At 37.3% G+C, this 17,391-nt stretch overlaps 1 protein-coding gene across 1 annotated transcript in view; it reads right to left on the minus strand.

Annotated features, from left to right (window-relative positions):
- COG5 (component of oligomeric golgi complex 5) overlaps nucleotides 1–17,391 on the minus strand; it is a 172,640-nt gene that overhangs the window by 22,077 nt on the left and 133,172 nt on the right. The window contains exons 15-16 of the mRNA XM_085040853.1: nucleotides 1,498–1,608; nucleotides 60–122 (exon numbers count right to left, since the gene is read on the minus strand). Of these exons, the coding sequence (XP_084896979.1) occupies nucleotides 60–122; nucleotides 1,498–1,608 (174 nt within the window). The remainder of the gene's footprint in view (nucleotides 1–59; nucleotides 123–1,497; nucleotides 1,609–17,391) is intronic.

Consider the following 17,391-nt stretch of genomic DNA (forward strand, 5'->3'; position numbering starts at 1 on the left):
AGTGTAACAAACAAAACCAAGCTCAACCCTATTCCTGCAGCATATGGACCTTCAATTACCTTTAAGGCAGTTGTCACTGTTTGCTCTGCGGCTGCTGGAAATGAGCTCTGACTGGTAATAACCTAAAAATTGTAAAGTGATTTTTAATAGTCAGCATTAAACAAATTATTAGAAACCATAATATTCAATGTCATTTAAAAACATACTGAGTTATCCTTAGTAATGAGTGTTTACATAGTCACACATAATTATCAAGTGTGTTTTATACAGACAGAATTTTCAATGCATCAGTATCAGTCCTTTGCTTAGATTTCCTATGGACTCTGCTTCTGCCTTGGCAAAGAAATGACTCAATGGAGTTAAGCTGAAATTTAGCTGAAGGGCTAACAGAATCAGAATAAAAATAACTGGTGTATTCTCCCACTGCTAAGTATAGAATTCATGGAGAACTATACAAGCAGCTCTGTGGCAAATATTTGAAAGAATGGTTGTTCTTTCTCAGTACTATGATTATTATTGCACTACATGTTAAATTGTTGTTTATGTACAGCTAAAACAATATTAAAATTCAAAGTCAAGGAGTGATCTGAAGGACTATTCTACCAATTTCCTTACAGTTATGAATGTGCTACACAATAGTATTTTTAAGCCAGATAAGTACTGAACTCGAAGACTGAATCATATCAGATCTCCCTCCAACACTAAGACACATGAGGTTCATTACTAAATACATCAGAGAAAGCAGACTTAAAAGTTGATCTGCCATCTGTTTGCAAAATCCAAGGAAACTTTATAGGCTTTTTAGCATTTTTTAAAATTCTTTTAACATATCCAGAGTAAGGAGCACTCATGATCTTTTTTCTAATCAGGCTAGGGTTTAAATAAAATTAACGACAAGTACCCATATATGTGTTTGTTTTAGTTTACAGAGACTGTGTAACAATTGGCATTACTAAACCAGTAAATCAGAATTATTCACAACTGTGCTTAGTCCTGAAAAATTTTCAGGCCAGACTTTCATCACCGTAACAATGTATGGAGATATTTGTGAGGTGCTGCTTTTCCCAATTTCACCCTTTCCTTCCCCTTTTCAGTTTAACCACAGTTGTGGGAAAGCATTGAAGGTCTTCTGAAAAATATAAGCTTGAGCTGAGGAAGATGCTGCAAGGGAGCTATCAGACTGATTAGTACAAAGACAGGTAAGAAAAAACAGAGCTCAATTTTTTATGCTCACAAAGTAATGGCAAAGAGACATGATTATTCTCTATAAACACATCTTTATTCTTCTAATATTGACAATTTGTCACATAATGATGCTTACAAGGGTCAGCCAAGTCTCAAAGAGTTGTACAAATGCACAGCAACGTGCAGCTCTTAACATAAAACAGGGCTGTAATTGTCAAGAGTTCTCATCAGCTAAATGGAGCACATGCACAGGATAAAGCAAAGAAGGGAACATCACGGCAAGAAGAGAAATGCCAAAGGAAGCCTACCTACCTTCAGAACCGACTGGTGCAGTTTGTACAGAGAATTAACCACAGCCACATTCCTCCTCTGGCCCTCTGTCAGTGGCCCAATCACTTGGCTGGCATCTCCTTGAGTAGAAAGCTGCAGTGACCACAGAAATTGTTAGTATCAACTCTTTAACTCGTGCATCTCCCCAAACTAAACTTAGACCACAGCAGAAACCCATAGGCCATCATAACCCAATGTTCTTCCATTTAACTCTTGTTTTGATTCACAAAATTTCCATCATCAGATAAAATAGACTAAACAACAGCAACAGGAACCTTGAGAGACTGCCTCAGCTCCCAAATCACAGCACTGAGACCCAGATCACCTGGAGATACCTAGTCTCAGCACAACTTCAACTTTGTAATCTAAAAGTCAGGTGAAATCACCTACCTGAGGAAGCTGAACAAACTATCGGCAGCTTTTCTCTTTTTCTCTCAGGATCAGTGTACACTTTTTTGTATACCCTCAGTCTGTCCTCCTGACAACCATTTAAGCCTCTCCTTAAAAGCTCTGCTTTTTCAAATAGATGGCTTAGAGCTTTGTAAATATTAGAGGCTTGTAAGTCAACAGCAAAATAGAACTGTGAGGACCAAAACTGCTAAACCTGTCATTAAGGAGTTCTATTCATGAATCTTTCAGCAAAAGTCAAAGAAATATTTCTTCATGGTAAAGTGCACAAAGCATGTGGTTTTTATTATTACAACAGAAATCAAAGTTCCAGGGTGATACACAAATAGCTATTAACTATGGAACACTCTCTTAAGGATACCAAAGCATATATTTATAATTTAAAATACAATAAACTGCAAATGGGAAACAAATGGAAATTTTCTTGTGCACTGAAAGCTGCAGAAATACAAAGAATTGACAAAAGGCCATGTGAATTCCAGAAGTATATCTAAACATTAAAGCAAGAATACCTATTAATAGAAGGCTGTTCTTACTGAGATATAATTACCTGACTAGTTATCTATATTTCAGGATACAGAATTATCCTCCAGGAAAGCCCCAAAAATGCCTAGCTCCAAAAGTCTCTCAGTAAAAATATAATCAACTCACTGATCAAATAGTCAAGACACTTTTATGGAGTGTGTCTAAACACAGTTGTAGGCCCTACAGAAAGCTCCTAAACTTAAAACCGAATATACAGTAATATTTTTTTAAGAACAGAAGAAACTAACATTATCTGAAAATTTTTAAGTTATGGGAAACAGTGAACCTTTACTATGAAAGACTATTCCTGTATACTTCCCATGGCTTCCACACAGCATAAACACAGACAGCATACAAGCAAAATTATCTAATATTTTCCAGCATTGTTAATGATGAAGTTTTAGACAAGCTCTTGCAAACACTCAGGAACTCTAATTTATTCACAGCACTATGGTGACAGTATCAGTTCATTTCCCTTTCTTCAAATTTAGGGATTATTTCAGGATAAATAGGTTTCCAAGGCCTTTGTATAGGGAAAGATGTTTTCTAATGTACCTTCAATTATTTGACATCAAAATGTATCTTTAAACTAGCTGACAAATATATCATTGTGTCAGCATTTTCCTGCCTCCCTGATGAGAACAGCCATGTGAGCCACAAACATCCTTGTTTTCTTCTAGATACTTCTGTTTTACAGACCTGACTGGGTTTTAGAATTCTGCTTCTCACACTTACAGCTTCACAGATTAATAACATAACAGCTCTGCAAAGACAGACCCCATCCACTCAGCTCACCACCCTCCCAGACACAAATAACTTTTTTCTCCAAACTTTTCAAAGTACTGTACAGACTACTTCATGTTTTTGCACATTTACAACTACTCAACATAAAAGATACTACTAAACCAATAGAATGTTACATCCCAGTTACTTTATTTCAGTTCCTCAGAGTTTACAGTGAAGGTTTCACAATTTCTTAGACATCAGACTGTGTTTCTTCTGCTGGTACAAAGCTTAACTGATAAGTAAAAGTGTTAACAAGTACAAACATAACCCTTCTACAATAACAAGAAACTCTTGCAGTCAGCAATAGCTCACAACAGCTTCACAGGCAAAATCTGAAAATACCTTAGAAACAGTTAATCTTTGTAAAACTGTTTACCATATTAAATTTCCTTAAACTAATCAACTTGAACTTTGGCAATTAAATGCCTTCAACCCTTGTACATCCTAAAATCGGTGGTCTAAAGCAAAGAGGCCTGAAAAACTTGACCCTTGTAACTAGCAATTGGGACTGGGCAGCTCAGGGCTCCCTAGGACCATTTCTCCTGAAGATGTAGCTGGCACCCACATGGTTAGCTATGTCCTACCATTATGGGAACATCTGGCACCCACATGGGCAGGTGTGTCCTACCATTTACAGCAGTCTCTCTTGCTGTCACCACAATGATTTCTCTGACTTTGCCTCAAGGCAAGAAAGCTCTGCACTGTCCAGTTTGGTTCATGTACACACACTGTGGCACTGGCAAGAGTCCACGTTTTGGACAATTTATCATTATTCCAGTATTCTAATGCCTCAGATTGAATTCTTGATACCACCTATATCCATTATAAAATCATGCACCTAATTAGGAAAAATGTCATTATTGTGTCTCACTGGTTCCCAGAAACCAGGCTTATGGCCCATTTAGTATAGACACAAACTAACCCTCAGTTTCTTTTCCAGCATACCAGGTTTTATCAATGATTCGCATTTATCACTCTCTTTTATACACAAAGTACTTTTAAGGTTCTGTGCTAGACACAGGTTATGCATTTAAACCCTGTGGTAATGTAACTCTTCCTCTGTTATCTCTCCACTGGGGATTGCATTGTGTAAATAGGTTAAGTCAAATAAGTGTGAAGCCTACGCAGGCCTGTTCAGCTGAAAGATACAGTCCACAGGCCTTCTTTCTGATGAGGGCACTGGAGAAAAAATCAGATGCCTTTTTCATCAGTCAGATATATCCTGAAATGCAGAAGGCCAGAAAGGGTGAATTATGCTTAACAGAAACAGGGGGGACAGAAGGGGTGACTTCATCCCAAATCAGAGTCTATTTTGGGAAAGAAGTAAAAGACCAAGTGCAGCTGAAGGCCAGATCCCATCTCCAGGGAGCTGTCAGTCACCCTGGGAGTTAGTCAGGCTTAAGCCTGCTAGCTGAAAACAGAGGAAAAGAAACGACGCTGAAGCCAGACCTGAATGAGCAGCAACAACAAGGACTGTAATTGTTCCACATTTCTGTATCTGCCTTAAGTATAGCAATCGATTTCTTATGCTCTTCACTTCAGTTGGTTAAATTGTTTCTGCTTTTACCCCAAGCCTGTCTACTATTTACAGCAATTTCATGGGCAGTAGCACAGGCACCCATTCCCCAGCAAGCATCAATTCTACAGCGGGTGACACATCAGCTGATGCCAACAGGAGCTACAAGCACTCTGCCAACATGGGATGCTCATGAGGAAGCGCAAGGTAGAGAAGTGTCCCACCAGCAAACATTAGCCAGGACTGTTGTAACATGCATCCAGGCACTGGGACAGAGGCTGTGTCTTGTGGTGCCCTAAAGAATGGGAATGTGAGCTTCTGTCCCATGCAGCATTTAGAAACTGAAAGGGCAGACGTTAAACTGAAATGAGAAAGAAACACAGATATAGTGCTTTTCTGACATATATATGAGCGTGTTCTCTAAAGTGGGAGGTTGAAATATGCAAGGTTCAATCCAGCAGTTGACTAGCTGGAGGAAGCAGCATAGAAGGATTTTGGGGAGGTTTAAAACTTATTCAACAGAATCTGAGACCTAAGTAGTAGATTGATATCAGGTAGCTTACTGAACCAAAAAAGACACTTGTAGAAACCAATACACAAATAATGTGTCACAAAGAGGAACAAGCTGACTTAAGGTCATCTGACTTACTTCAGCCTGACATGGTTGAGAAACTGTAAACCATGACGGGCACTGTGCTCCCACTGAATTCAGAAGTCCTCCTGAAAAATAGTTTCTTTTAGTTTGTATCCTTCAGTACACCTACATGGCTACACTGCTTCACCTCCAGAGAGTGCAGGTGCCTCATCTGGGGTCAGTAAGTTTCCCAGTGCAGAAAATTTCAGGAATGATTCATCAGACCACATGCAGAAAACCATGAATAAGAGAAGTAAGAACTTGCATTGAGTAGTTCCCCTAGCCTGTTTTAAAGCCCCTGCTTTGGGGAGAGAGTAAATGCACTCTGTATGCACCTATTTCCCTTCACTAGCTATAAAGGGAATTTAAAGCAGTACCACAGATACCTAGTAGTCATGCCAGATGCATTCTCACTCTATAAATATATTTGCACCCCTTTCCATAGACCTGCTTTGGAAATATGTCTTGGAAATAACCAGATCAATTGTTCTAGATTTGACACTTTTCTGTGTTTGATGCCTAAGAACAGACATGAAATTTGACAGCATGGATTTGATCTCACATGTTGAGACATGTGCAACGGTAAGATTGCTTTGGGATTAAATTCTTGTTTTCACCATGAAGCAATGAAAGTAGAATTTAGATTAGGCCATGAATCAAATCATCAGTTCTCCCTTGGGTTATAAATAAAACGCTAACCAAGTTTGTCTTTTTCTTGTAAGAAAGCTCAGACTATTGATACCTTTTTTCCTGTAATTTTTTTAGTGCTTCAAAGTGACTAACACTCCCCTCTTTCAACAGCTGGCAGCTCAGAAGAGACATTGAGTTTTGAGCTGGTTTGCTACTATTCCCCTCATAGACTACATATCTTGTGAAAAACCTCTGTTTCACACTCACAGTAACTAAGATCTCCTGTGCATCCTTATTGACAGTTTTGGAAAGCTCCATTTATTTGATTTCTCTGAAACAGCCTCAGCAAACCCATTTTCCTTAGAGCAGGAAACATCATGATAATTTAGGAGTATGGAGAAGATACTAAAATAAGACTAAAGTAGTTCTCAACAAATCATTCAATCTAACTCCGGGATCACGAGACTAAAGTGTTTTGATAGCACAAACTGAACTCCAGTTGTCAAGCTGACATTTTCAACAATAAATACATTCCTAATAGAGGCAGCTGATGTTGCCATACCTCTGGCAGAAGGCAATCAATCCATCTGGTACTTGGCCTCCTGCCTGATCATAACAACTTATTATAAAGCACAGAATCCATTTAGAGTTTCTGAGTCAATAGGGCTTGGCCCTGGGATTTCTCCCATAAACTGCAAGTAATTGGGATGATTTAATATTAGGTTTAATGTTTTCCATACTGCATAAGGAACCTTTTACAATTTCTTTCCACCTAAAACACACAAAGGTTTAGTAGAATCAGTTTGATACTTTTTGTAAAAAAAGCACCATTTAGCAGAAAAATACAGAAGAATCTGAACTCCATTAGCTATTCCACTTCATATATTACCTACTTAGAAGATAATTTGCAAAAAGAAGAGACATAATTTAATGGTTCAAAGTGTAGGATTTGAATGAATGTGTCAGTGGAAATAAGGTCCTTGACTGACTTGTGGATAAATTATTATGAATGTTCTGTTTTTAAAATAATAGCTAAAATTTAAGAATAAATCATAAGTAAGAATTAATGTTCTTGGAGCGGTTCCTAATTTTGCAAAGAAAAAATATTTCAAGACATGAGGAAAGGAATAAGCTGTGAGTTCTGGCAATAATTTAAAATGTACATAATAACATGCATATTGCACCTTCAGGACATTCTTGCAGCTCCCAGAATATCTTTTTTTTTTTAGCTTCCTCAGAAAAATGACAATTTAATATTATAGGAATATAGAAAAGGAGTTCTATGGTGAAGAAATTAAAAATCTTAGACAAAATACAATCATTATTTTGGCAAGAAAAAATTGAAGGGACAGTTAAGTCCTTGACCAGGAAAAAAGACTGAACATCATGCTCATACTATTCATGTTAGAAGAAGCAGCAATCATTGAACCATTTCCTCAGGGGTATTTCTGCTTTGTTTTGGTTTTTCTTCCTTAATATTTTCAAAAGCCAAAGAAATGGAAGAAAAACAGCAAATGGTCTTTCTGTAACAGAAAAGACAGAATTTATCTCCAAGTCTTTGAATCATCTGAGAAGAAAAGCACTGTACAAGTAATCAAAAGTGAGTAATGGTTCATGGTGTTTAAATAATGAGCTGCTTTAAAACAACTCAATCAGAAAGCACTTATAAAACCAGTTCCTTTAAGGAATGTCAGAGAATCCTAAACCTGAAACACTTGGAATAATTTCTCAACTGCAGAATATTATGCCCCTTGTATTAGCCAGTCAGCCCAAGTTGGAGGACAATTTCAAGGACAATGTGCGTTGATCCTCATAACTCTGACTGTAACAGTTCATTTAATTTTTCATGCTTGCCAAATTAATGACCAAATGATTAATCATATCTCATATGTAATACCATTAGCTCCTGGTTTCAAGCAACTATTGAGAATGCCTCTCCAGAGGTGAAGGGCAAATGTCCATCCCCAAGTCACACAAGAGGTTCAACATGATAGGGTGATATTCACCTATAAATGAAAAATTCAGTCAACTTATTTAATAGCCATCTGCCTTTTGTAGCATCAAGTCCAGGCGTTAACTGAGATTAGAATATTATACCACCCTGCACAAGTTTATAATTGAACTTTACAGGGTCCAACTCTCATTAGAGCTCTTCCAAAACTGAAAAAAGTCAAGTCCTTTATCATATGTATACATATACATATACATATACATCTCAACATACCTTTAACCAAGTCCTTTTCTGAATCATAGAATTTCATTTGGTAAGAAATAACTTTGATCTTACTATAACAAAATACTGTAAGGGTTGTGCAATCATGTTCTTTTTCTACATGCTAGCAAAGCAACATACTAGAGGTTTAAAGGTCTTAAAAGACCAATTTCCCAGCTAGATAAAATGAAGTACATAGTACTCCCAAAATCAGACCTTTATGCTTGGATGACTTTTTCTGGAGTTCAGCCAGCATATCTTAAAAAAAATACAAACCAAATTTAAAAAAAAAAAAATCACACATTTGTTATGTGAGTCACGATCTAACCACCAAAAGACAACATGAGAAAACAGAAAATCCTTCATAAAGTTATTTAATGTAACTCTCCTCCAGATTTTTAATTCCAGTTTTAAAAGTTTAAATGCTTTTTAAAGTGATTTATCAGATAGATATTCCTAAGTATTCTCTAACCAATATAACTAGCTTCCTAATGATTTTTTCAACAAAGCTCTTCTCATCTTTCCCTCAAAAAAATAAATTACAAAACCTTACCTGACTTTTGATTATTTTTAAATTAGACCTACTGCCATCTTTAGCTTTTATTACTGTACAGCGAAATAGTAATTATTCTGAAATTATTTTATTATATAATAGCCTCCCACATATTCTATTTAAACACCTATTAATGAATTCTTTTAATGTGCCAAACATTGAATTCATATTTTTGGGTTCTCTCATTTAAATAGCATGGATACAAGTTTTTCATTGACAGTAATACCATGTCTTCAAGGTACTGGTATAATACAATTAATTCATGTATCTCAAAAAAGAAGTGGGGAAAATATAATCTTTCACATTACTTACACCATTGTTAGTGACCTATTATTTACATAAACCTTTCCTGAGGTGTCATTTCCCTACTGTTCCTCTCGATTTGTGAGCTTATTAGATTTCATACTTCCCTCCTAAGTTCACAATATTCGACATTTAGACAGGAGGACAACATGCATTTCCCTGGAACTGTCAGACAAATCTCATTGTTGGAATATGTCCTGAATAGTGATTCACCCACAAATGAAAGCTTACAATTCAATATAACACCATCTAATAAGAGACACGGATTAATTCTTATAAGATCACATAATAAAAAAGGCAATCAGAAATTCACTTTATGTCATTACAATAAGGACTCATCATGCTTTTCAATTCAAAATGATCACAGGCCTCATAAATTTGCTGGGGTTTAAATCTGATGCCAGAATTCCAGTGCATTTTTATCCCTTCACTGGAAGAATTTGGTTCCAGGAAGTCTTTTCTCTCTCCCTCTCCACCCTGCTCTCCCCTACTTGATTGAATTATTCAGCTAGTTGAATTTAACTATGTCAGATAAAAGGAAGGGTGGGAAAAAAACCAACACAGATTCTCCAAACCACACAGTTATGTCAATAAACATCAGTAAACATCTTAACAGAGATGTAGCTCACATCATTTTCTTGCTACTCCAGCATATTTCACTTTGAGGAATTTGTACAAACTAACTGAGCCAAACAATGTTTTTGAAATATATTTGACTAATGCCAACTCAATGAATGCTTTCCTCCATAAATGAGGTCTTTATTTTTTTTCATTTCCCTAAAAGAAACTGGAATTACAGCCATCCTGTACCAACATTTTTCTTTCTTGCAAGATGTTACAGGTATGTGTCTCACAACTGTACAGACTGGAGCAAAGTCAATGGAGTTGTTTAGCCCAGCCCCTCTCTGCCTTATCCTAGTCAACCACTAAGGAGAGACTGAAAGTTTCAGAAAAAAAAATCCCATCTCTATGAATACTCAGAGAAAACTAAGAATCAATCCTTCTCATTTAAGTGTTTTCTCATTGCAATATTTTAACTTTTAAATCCCATCCTCTGCACTTCTACTTTTCATAATTTCCCTGATTAGGCAGAGATGTTCCAATACAGTCTCTGGATCAGCTGTAATACACTTAGCCTTTTAGATTCTGGGCAAAAATATGCCATTCGTATTGCTTATCATCTAAATAACACCCTGAAAACAGCTTATTTAAATCTTCATCGCCCTGATCAAGCATGACAGACACTTTCTCTTCTACAAATGACATTACAAAAACTCCTGGTAAAGACTCTGTCTCTTTCTCAGCTCAGCGTTTTAAGCTGAATTAATTGTTATTTCACCTGGCATTCTAGCCTTTTCTCTCCTCATTCTCTTTATTGCAGCAATGTTTACAAGCCACCAAGGACAAGCATTAATAAAGTAGAGATTATTTTTAACAGTAGTAATATAAACCAAGATCAGAGCACATTTAATTGCATTCTCAGAAGAGAGATCCTGGCAGATCTGTAAAGTCATAGCAGGACAGCATTACACTTTCAAAACTACATCACCAAAAACAAACAGCGAACTTTTTCTATTGACTGTAATATATCAGATGCACCATAAACCCACTAAAAAAGAAATTATGAAAAAAAAATCAAGGCTCATCTGCTACAAATAGTTATGATGAGGAGATGGATATACAGAAAGTTGAGATCTATTTTAAACCTCAGTAATTACAAACTAGTTTTTAAAAGTACTCAAAGGAAAGCATCAGCTTTTTTTAGAAAATTTGAAACACAAAAATACATTTTCTAGAGTTGTGTGAGAAGAATATGGTGTGTTTTCTTACAGTCTGCCTCTAAACTCAAAAACTCTCTCAAATAATCTACTTCAATCCATGCTAAATGGTTAGCTAGTGAACCAGATATATTTAATAGGAAGACATTAATTCTGAGTACCCACTAGAATTTGAAAACTGAAAATATAATTATGTGTAACTGCAAAAGATGAAGCCACCCCAGCACCAATAAAGAATGCAACACTAGGCTAGGGATGTAAGTAAAACAGAATTTGGAATCTTGCACCTGCAAATCACAAGTTTGACTACAAACTGGATTGAAGGACAATGAGAGTCTCAGTTTCAGTCCCGGTGGAAAGTGGTCATTTATTAAAATCTTCATAATGTGCATCACTGACTATCTTATTTGAAGCCTCAGGAAGGAGACCTGTGACTGAAAAGGTCTAAGAAAAGATAAAATGAATCTTTTAAAATGACTCCTATAGAGACAGAGCACAATGGCAGGGCAATGCACTGAGCTGTACAAGTTTTGTGGGCAATACTTAAAATAATTTAAGAACAACTGCAGCAGAGCTGACTTTCCATTGTATATATTTTGATGCTAATCTTATGTAATACATTTGGTGCTGATCAGCATTACAAAGATCAGCGCTCTAAAAATATCTGAACATGACAGATAGATAGATATTCTTCATCCTGTACCTCCATCCATTACATTCACTAAAAATAGAATATTAAATTACAGAAGGGCTTGGTTGCACTGGCATGCAAAAAGGTGTCATCTGAGTTGGCTCAAAGAAATACCTGGCTCCTTGAAGAACGGGTTGAACACGGAAGAGTTAATATCCAAGTTTTCTTGCACCCATCCAGCAGTACTTGGAGTTGCCAATTAACCACAATGCCACAGATAACTGTACTCTTTTCATGGTATAAAACTCTGATAGAAACACCAAATGCTATATGAAAATAAGTCAAGTACAGCTGACAAGCATTGCAGATAGAAAAACATGTTTTGGAGGCATATATTTTGAAGCTCTGGCAATGTAAGAAAATCTTCAGACTAAAAGCAATATTACTACAGAAGAAATCACATCTCCTAACTTTTGCCTTAGAGATTTATTTACAGCAGAAGGAAGTATGAATTCCAGATGCAAGAAAAAAATTACTCCAATCTGTCAGCATTTTAAGCTTCCTCTTGAACAGATTTTTCATTTCGCTCTTGTTCAGTCTCAGTCACATATTGGCTACACCCATAGCTGTAAATTAAAGGGTGCCAGAAAAAGTCCCTGGATCTGGCACGTGATCATCTATACCACTAAGCTGGTAGAAAACTCATTAGCAAATTCTTGGCCTGGGCCAACAGCCACTTTCCCAGCCAGTCTCCAGCCGCAGCTCAGGAGAGGCAATACTGCAGACACTATTGCTAGAAGGGCTCTGGCAGGCAGGCACTGCTTTGGGGAAGGGGATCCCTCCCCACCTGGGAGGCACTGCCTCATCCTAATGGCCACAGGGCCCAGCGGTGTTTCCAGTCACCTTCCACTCACTAGTACAGACATCACCGTTCCCCTCCCATCTCAGAGAGCTGCTCACAGTTGGGATGGCAAATGAAGTCCTGAGTGTCAGTCGCAAACCCTTACTGACCTCGCACTCTGAAGCGAGAGAGGCAGACATCAACATAAACACCAGGGTGACAGTGTGGAGCAACTCAATACACAACCTTTTGCAACTGAAACAAACACATCTTGATGATCCTTGAAGTGAGGCCAACACTAATCAGAACAAGCCTCCATGACACAAATTTACTTTCACACAGATGAGACCAAGCTCATTTACTTATTTACATGTACTGTTCTGAGGACAGTTACTAGTTTTCCATACCCATACTTTCTTTGAAAAGCAAATCCAGGCCATTTGGGGATGAGCAGTCAGTGATTGGGATATACATGTATATAGTGTTTGCCCCTGAAGAAGGGGCAACAATGAATTGTTACATTTTTCTACTTACGCTCTTTTTTGGTATTTATTTTTTAAATAAAAATGCACTAAAAAAATCTGCCATCAAGCACATTCTTATAATCATTATGACAGATAATACTGTACAATAACACTGTCCTAGTTACGCAATCTAGTACCAGTTAATTGAAAAGCAGATCTCAGTAAAACCTCAGAAGTCTAGAAATAATGTATATTAGTTCTAATCACAGAATTTTTATGTTAGAGTCACTTTACACTTAAAAATTAAGCCAGTTAAATATTCAGAACTGTTTTACAACATCTGAAATCCAGTTTCACCATTGCATTCAAAAACAGGATCAGGCTAAGTCAGAGCTTCCCAATAACTTCCCAGGAAATGTTTTGTGCCAACATTGCTCATATTACTGCTTTAGTGCTCTGCAGCTGATGCACATTCTAGAACCATGCATAACATTACATAACTCAAATATTTACTTAAGTAAATGTAAATAAATCTCAATATACTACTGAGATTCCGGATAGTGAGAAAGAGGCTGCCTACTCTATATCACAGATATCAGCTGATGCTGACTTTTCCCTCAAAACAATCCAGAATCTTAAAATGTCATTCACCCAGGAAAATCCACATGAATTTTCTTATGTCCAAAGGGTTCAGTCATCCATCACTTTTGGGATCAGAATAACAAATTCTCTCTCTCTAGTTTTGTCTCTTGGCATGTCCAGCAGTAGAGGTCACCAATAGGTGATTCAATGTCCTGCCCTTTGAGGATATGTGACACCTATTCGAACCTTGGTGCAGGGACTCTAATTTTTGAGACGCTTATGTATTCTCTTTAATCTCAAAATTTGCTTCTATTACTGGGTCTTTAGCATTTTAACTTTGAAATATGTAAAATATACCAAGCACTGTCTTATGTTTTCTTACAAAGGTCAGGGAAGAATCCTTCAAAATGCGAGGAAGGACTGTGCTTTCTGCACGGTGCTTAAGAACTTCCAAATGGCAAATGTGACAATCACAAATGCCACAACCAGTGCCCAGGCTAAAATCCTGATGAGGAGCCAAGCCTCTACCATGAGCTGTAAAGGACAGGTGAGTAGCTGAGGACAAAGGTCAGTGGCTCTCCCAGAGCACTGCCCTCAGCCTCATTCATCAGGTTTTGCGAGATATATGGCATCAGTTCAACCACACTGAGTTAGTTGAATAAAAAAATTATTCAAATTCTCTACTTCCTTCCTCCCTCATTACACCCACTCTCCACCTCCACCTTTTGAGGGCTTCCTCTCTATAATTGCTTACAAGTCTGACAGTGGAAAAGATCTCCATTATATCATCTGCCTGCAGCCTCTTGTCTGCTGGAAGGATCCCTTTTTTAAGACAAACTCCTTTCTCCATAAAATACAATATTCCATATTTAGAAAACACTACAATTATAGGCAATCACAGCTCCCACTGATTTTAGCCTTTTCTACCCTAACCTTAGGAAAAATCTGCCTAGTGTAGTATGGCCATGCAGGTTCTTGCTTTGTCTGTACTTCATGCAGACTTTCTGCAAAATTTCTGTGCTTGTGCTCCAGGCTGAGCGAGTGTTGTGTTCAGCAAGGTGCCACAGCTGAGCTGGTCAGCATGGACTGGAGTGGAGCTAAAATGTGCCCTGCCATCTGGCAACACAATTGAGTGAGTTTGTGTCTGCCTAAATCATGTAAGCACACCATTTCATATCCTCATATAGAAATGTTTTTAAGATAGTTTAATCCACCAGAATTTGCCAGCATATTCGCCCCCACCTGCTCTGAAAAGCAAGTGGGCAACCCGATTTTTACAATCCTGCCTCTGCAAATGACTATTTGCTTGTCTACTGGCCAAAAGATAACGTTGTCTCCGATGATGTCTCTAGTGATGCCCTATGGTGGGAGGAGTCAGCAAGACAGCCTCCACCAGACAAGGCAGGAAGGATTGCTCTGGGACTCTGATCAAAATTAATAAAGAGAGTCTGACAGGATGACGGTAACTCTAGGGAGGAAACTGGTAGAGGTCTCCAGGTTCACAAAGTAGGAGAATCACACCTTCTCTAAACAACTGCATTTTCATGTTCACAGCACAACACATTTCATCTATGTGCACTTGGTGGGTGTGTTAGTGTATTTCAATCCACCCACATGACAAGCTGAACAGAAACAGCATAAAAGTAAGAGAACATGCAGTACTTACATTCAGGTAACTGAAATCATCACTCTAAAACCAGCAAGAATGCAACAAAAGCCCCAACAATAAATACTGTTTCAAACAGTTCTGTGCTGGGAAGGGAATAGACTAGAGGACCAAATAGGGTGCTTCCATCTTCTGTTTCCATATGTGCAATTTATTTTTCTGTTTGTTGTCAAAATTACATGTCTTGTAAACTTCCAGAGCTTTTAACCCTCAATGTTTCATGACTTTTCTATTAACAGCAGACAAAAATATAGTGATCGCAAAGTTGCAAGAGATTTTTAATTGAAAGAGAAAAAATTTTAAATACATTCAAAACTCAGCTCACTAAATAACAAATTCCAGGTAATCAACTGGGAAAACACAGTTTTGTTCTAATTTCAATCAACAGGCTACCTTCTTTTTCATTTTTCTATAGATAAATGAGAGACCTGATTTAACGTAGCATATTAACAAAATCAAACATGAATTCAAAAGACTGCAATCAACAAGGCATCTTTTCCAAAAATTAACAGACAAAGTCTGTTCCCTTATTATGGAAGATTACTGCAGAGTATTACTCCAAAGCGGTGGTTTTGAAGTGCATGCACCATGTGGATTAGGCAAGACAACCCAGTGGGGTGCATGGCAAGAATATCAGAACCTCAACAGTACATGTACAAAAGTTATAAATAAACCAGCATATATATATAATGACGGTGCATAGTAAAAAAGTTTACACTGAAAGGGGTGCATAACCAAAAATCTTAGAGACCACTGCATTACAGGATCCTGCCACCCAATTACTGCTGCCATGTCACCTGCCACCCAGTTACTGCTGCCATGTCAAAAGCATTTCACAAAGATGTGGGTAAGATATAAGCTCTTTTTTACACTGCTCAACAAATGGGTAAAAATTTCTTCAGGAAGCAGATTCATGAACTCCTATCTTTTGATCTTTTGTTAAGGAACATGGATTCTCATAAACACCCCAAATTATTCAACTTTTTGTTTGTTTGTTTTCAGGAAATGCAACTTATTGCCTTCTCACAAATCCCTTCACTGTACGTATTGTAGGTACTTGATGAAAGAGCTAATTTTCCTGACGTAGCCAGTTAAACAAGAGCACAATATGTTGTATGTGTCAATCAAAACAGGTGATTTAAGGTACTTGCAAATAGGAATGGATGACTCCTCTGGAACTGAATAGAGGAGAAAAGTTAGTATTCTTTTTCATCTAGGCTACCTCACTTGTAAGAAAAAGTGGCCAGTGAACAAAATTTGGCTCAGTAAGCACACCTTTTGTTAAAATTTATGCACCGGCTTAAAAGGTGCAAATGCAGAAGAGGAAAATTTTGTTCTTAACCAAAACATGATGATCAGATTTGTTAATATATTTTCCGATCTGGAATGAGAAGGATGTGGAAATAATGACTAAACAGAAATCTGGTGCTGTCTGTAATCATTAGGAATATGTCTGGCCTATCTGTTTAAGGAAAATGTGAATAAGAAGAAACAAAATTATAATGGCACAGAGAAAATACACGAAGCATCCTTTCTCAGCACCACAAAACAGAGGATGGGCGGTGCAGATGAAAGTTAATAGTCTTAACAGAATTTAAAAAAAAAATCTAGCACAAAGTATAATTATCTCTTCAAACTCTGTATAATAAGAACATCTGCAATTACACTGAGTGAAATTAGGACAATAATTCTGACCTCTTCATGGCATACACCAACTACATCAAGCACCAGCAAGGGGTTGACGAAAGATTCACCCAACAGCAGAATGTATCTACATACTGCTTCCAGAGATTATTTATTATCTTCTCTGAACCTGGTAATTCAAGAACAGGGCTTGGGCACAGCAAGTATGAGTTCTTGAAGTGGGGAAAGCTGAAAAGAGTATAAAGCTACAAGTGACACAAACAAATATTTTGAATTTACAGAAAGAGGCCATTTTTTCTCAGTCACCTCTACTTTAGTACTTCATGTACAGACTGATAGATGCTGCTTTCGCTCAAAGGTAAAACCTTTGCATCTTGACTAATATTTTTCTTGTTATTTGTCTATTTAAAGATACCTGGAGAAACAGCGATGAAATCTCAGTGAACTGCAATTCCTTATTTTGGGAAACTGAGTAAATAAAAACCCTGACATCAGAATGCCCCAGCATTTTTAGAACCGCACATCTCAGTTTTTCACCTTCCAAATCACCTGCAATATTACAACATTAAGAAAAAAACATTTTTAATTACTTTTTAAAGTCTCCTGCCCCCCATCTTCCTTCCCTGAGAATTCTTAGATGCTTTTGTTTGCTTTTAATTTGGAAGAGAACTCAATTTCAAATTCCTCCAGGAAATTAAATTTC

Source organism: Lichenostomus cassidix, chromosome 1Aa (genome assembly GCF_008360975.1).
Source record: "Lichenostomus cassidix isolate B80296 chromosome 1Aa, HeHo_3.0, whole genome shotgun sequence".
Taxonomy (NCBI): Eukaryota; Metazoa; Chordata; class Aves; order Passeriformes; family Meliphagidae; genus Lichenostomus; species Lichenostomus cassidix.